Source organism: Lichenostomus cassidix, unplaced genomic scaffold, assembly GCF_008360975.1.
Source record: "Lichenostomus cassidix isolate B80296 unplaced genomic scaffold, HeHo_3.0 HiC_scaffold_232, whole genome shotgun sequence".
NCBI lineage: Eukaryota > Metazoa > Chordata > Aves > Passeriformes > Meliphagidae > Lichenostomus > Lichenostomus cassidix.
The window spans coordinates 1-4097 of record NW_028147594.1 but is presented as its reverse complement, the minus strand read 5'-3'; the positions used below and the strand labels follow the sequence as shown (position 1 = coordinate 4097).

General features: G+C 61.4%; 1 protein-coding gene across 1 annotated transcript; it reads right to left on the bottom strand.

Moving 5' to 3' along the window:
- Positions 1 to 69: 69 nt before the first annotated feature.
- Positions 70 to 2971, bottom strand: LOC146422017 (serine/threonine-protein kinase pim-1-like; the record flags this gene model as incomplete). Its single annotated transcript, XM_085046807.1, has 6 exons — positions 70 to 214; positions 450 to 603; positions 861 to 1037; positions 1649 to 2015; positions 2224 to 2364; positions 2778 to 2971. Coding segments are annotated over 5 exons (986 nt in total), but the record flags the coding sequence as incomplete, so codon positions are not given.
- Between the last annotated feature and the right edge of the window lie 1126 nt (positions 2972 to 4097).

Here is a 4097-nt window from a genome sequence, read left to right as displayed (position 1 = left end):
TGTGCAATGCACAGATGTGGGAGCATCCCCTGGCTTTGAACTCACCTGTAGATCAGGTGTGGAGTGTGTCTTTGAAGAAAGTGCCAAATCTGATCATCTTCAGCTTGCTGGGTCGCCAGGTTGAGGTAGAGGTTGTCAATCCTTGAAGTCCTCCTTGGTGTCTCCAGCTGCAGCTCCACCTGGTGCAGCATCTCCAGGGGCTCCTGCTTCTTCCCTGGGGGCCACACCAGGCTGTCAGTGTTCTGCCCATGGCCCCAGCCAGCAATGAACCAGGACAAGCAAAACCAGGGTGGATGGTGGCCAACAGTGCTTGCCAGACCAGATCTCCAGGTCAGCTCCAGCACAAGAGCTGTGAGTTCCCTGATGATCCCTGCTCAGAGCTACAGGCAGGTCAAAAAATATCTGGTTTGCTTTACTTCTGGTTGCCAAAAGATGTGTGGAGCTGTTACCTGCCAGGCCCCTGGATCAAACTGTGCACGTGCATCTCTTCCATCTTCTAGGGCAGATGAAGATCCTGCATCCAAGGATCGTTGAAGAGGTCCTCCAGCGATGGCCTGTCCAAGGGTTGCATGGACAGACACCTCTTAATAACATCTTGGCACTCTGAGGAGAGAAAACAGAAACTGCCAGTCAGTTGGAGAAGGCTCCTGTCCACTTTTCCCTCCCTGTTCCCATGCCAAGGCCATGCTGGGTGTGCTAGAACTGTGCCTAAACTTCCCCAGGCATTCTCTGTTTTGGAGGAGGGCAGGAGAGCAGGACATGTGCCACCTCCTCAGCAGCTGCCAGAGCAGGATGCTCATGAGCCTGCTGCTCTCTCCCAGCACTGGTATTCCCCCTGTGCCACAGAGATGAGGATCCACCTTGAGAGAGCCGTCGTGGGAACAAGATCCGCCCCCAGATGATCTCCTGGCCCCTCCTGAATGGGTGCTTCCCGACGACCAGGTGGTACAGCAGGAGGCCCAGGGTCCAGATCGTTGCTGCCCCACCGTTGTAGAATTTGAGGTGGATCCACTCTGGTGGGCTGTAGGACAGGGTTCCTGTGGAATACAGATGGAGTTCATCAGGGGATGCTGCTGCTCTCAGAGCCTCACCCCACATCCCTGGGCATGCAGGGGCTGCACCAGTGGCACACAGGGTGACCTGCTGCCCTCTCGCCAGCACCTGTGACTCGTGTACAAACTTGGGGTTGGAAAATAAGCCACTGGTGTTGGAATGAGGCAGCAGAAGCCCTGGGGAGGTCCAACCAGGACATGCAAAATAAAACCATTCCCAGAGGTGGGAAAAACCACTCTCATCCCTGCCTGCATTGCCCCCAAAAAACAATTACAAGCCAAGGCAAACAAGGGGAGTGGAGCAGTCCAAGACCTTCCTCGCCTGCCTACCAAACTGTCTGGGGCATGGGGTCTGACACCCCTCACTGCTACACTCATTGGGGTTTTGTCACACTGACTGCCCCAGCCCCAGCCCAGCCAAGGGCAGAGTGGGTGGTGAAGGTGGTCAACAGGGCTGCAAGCTCCCCCTTCGACCCCCACCCAAAAGTAACTTGGCTGAAGAGTTAATCCCATGCCTGGCAGCTATAGGAGAAGCCCTGGTGCTACATCCAGGCTGGACCATGAGATGCCCAGGAGCATCCCCTGGGAAGGCTCACCTGCAAATTGGGTGTAGGCTGTGTCTTGGAGGAAGGTGCCACAGCCAAAGTCGATAAGTTTCAGCTGCATGGTGGCCAGGTCGAGCAGGATGTTCTCGGGCTTGATGTCCCTGTGCAGCACCCCGCAGCTGGTGCAGTGCCGCACGGCCTCCAGCACCTGCTGGAACATCCCCCGTGCCTCCTCCTCCGGCAGGAACCTCCGCTCCGCCAGGAAATCCGAGAGGTCCTGACAGCGCTCCGGACGCTCCAGCACCAACAGGTAGTCGTCGGGGAGCTCAACCCACTCCAGGAGCTGGATGACACCAGCACAGCCAGTGGACACCTTGTGCAGCAGCACGATCTCCAGGGGCGCACGGGTGCCATCGGGCTGCGGGAGGACCACGATGCCATCAGTGGGGCTGAGGCCATGCCAGGGCTCTGGGACCCCTCACCCAGCCCGGGATGCTCTGCGCCCCCCGCTCACCCCACGCCCGCTCTACCTCCCTCGAGGCGTCCTGGCAGCTCCCACCCTGCCGGGCCCCGGCTTATCCCCGCCCGGCACGGCCCGGGTTCTGCCGCTGGCCCCGCTCACTCACCAACTCGCCCCAATGATGGATGCGGTTCCGAGACACACATTTGATGGCCACCTGCGAGCAAGAGACAGCAGCGGGCTCAGCTCTCGGCCAGCCCTGCCGAGCCCCACCCTCCTCCTCCTCCTCCTCCTCCTCCTCCTCCTCCTCCTCCAGCCCTGCCACTCACCGGGGCTCCGTCCGCTAGCCGCGTCCCCGCGTAGACTCTGCCGAACCCGCCTGTGCCCAGCAGCGCACCCAGCCGGTACCGCTCCTGCAGGGCCTCCTGCGCCTTCCCTGCGGGCGACACGCGGCCGTCACCGCTCGGCCCGGGGCCAGACACGGCCTCCGACCGCCTGTGCACCGCCCCGGGCCGGGCATGCCCCTCTGAACGGGGCACGGGCGGCTCGGGGCCGGCGGCCGGACTGCTGAGCGGCGGAGCTCGGGCCGGGGAAGGCGCAGCGGAGGCGGCGGGAGCGGCCGCGCCGTGTGTGTCCTCCTCGGGCCCCGGGAGGAGCCGGGGCCGCCGCCGGGCTTGGGGCCGGGGCCGCCGGGGCCGCCGCCGGGACCGCCGCCCGCACAGGCGGAGCCAGGGACAGGCGATGCTGCCCCAGCCGTGGCCACTGAGGCCCGCCCAGCAGCGCCACAGCCATGCCGGCGACAGCCGGGCGGAGCCGAGAGCGCGGCGGGCCGCCCGGGGGCGGGAAGGGGGCAGCCCCGGCCGGGGCTGGGGGCGGGCCGGGCGCATTGCCCCGACCCGCAGGGGGAGAGGGACCTAGCGAAAGGGAGGGGACACAGGGAAAGGGACACCGGGAGAGGAGGCGGGACAGGGGGAGAGGGAGAGAACGCCGGGAGAAAGGGACGGAGAGGGTCCTAGAAACTCTTCTGTCGCTGCAGCTGCGCCGCTGCCGCCGCTGCCGCCGCTGCCGCCGCTGCCGCCGCTGCCGCCGCTGCCGCCGCTGCCGCCGCTGCCGCCGCTGCAACTGAAGCTCCGGGGCAGTTAGTCCGAATCTCCGTTAGTCCGAATCTCCGTTAGTCCGAATCTCCGCTTGTCCGAGTGGCCGTTTGTCCGAGTGGCCGTTTGTCCGAGTGGCCGTTTGTCCGTTCCCCGCTCGCCCCCGCGCGCCCCACGGCCGAGCCCCGCGCGCCCCCGGGGGCAGCCCCTGAGTCTGTCCAAACACGGGAACTTTGCCGTGTTCAGCCCACATCCAGAGGCTTGACTGCTGCACAGTGGCACAGCAATCCCCTTGGCTGCTCTGTGCATTGTCCCTGCTGAGGGTCAAACACTAGCAGAGCACATTCCCTGTCTCTAGAATTCATACCTGACCCAAGCACTGCACTTGTGTCTCCAGCATTGCTTTCCAAGCAGAACGGGGGAAGACAAACTGTGTGTAACTCATGGTATTTCAGAGAGTCTAAAACATGCTAAGTCATAGATCTTCGAGGTGAGATCCATTTGCAATTAATGGGATGGAGAAGTAGTGCAACATGGAAAAGGGGAGCATAGAAATAAATAGAGGAAAACATCTTGAATTGTTTCTTTACCTTTTCTTTTCACTTCTTGAAAGCTGTTTCAGTTTTCCAGGAATCTTCTCCACAGTCCTGTTTGCTCTTTTCAAGAACCTTTCCTGGAGGGAATGAATTGCAGGGATTATTGGGCTGCACTGGCCCTGGCCGGGTGCCTGGTGCCACCAAAGCCACTCTGTCACTCTCCTCACAGGTGCAGGACACAGAACCCAGGAGGAAAGGCTCGTGGGCTGGGATAAGGGCAGGGAGAGGTCACTCACTGGTCACTGTTATGGGCACAACAGACACAAGCTAGGGAAATTAATGGAATTGATTTCTAAGCAAATCACAGTATGAGGAGAATTAAAACAAGCCCTAACAAAACAGCTTCCCCA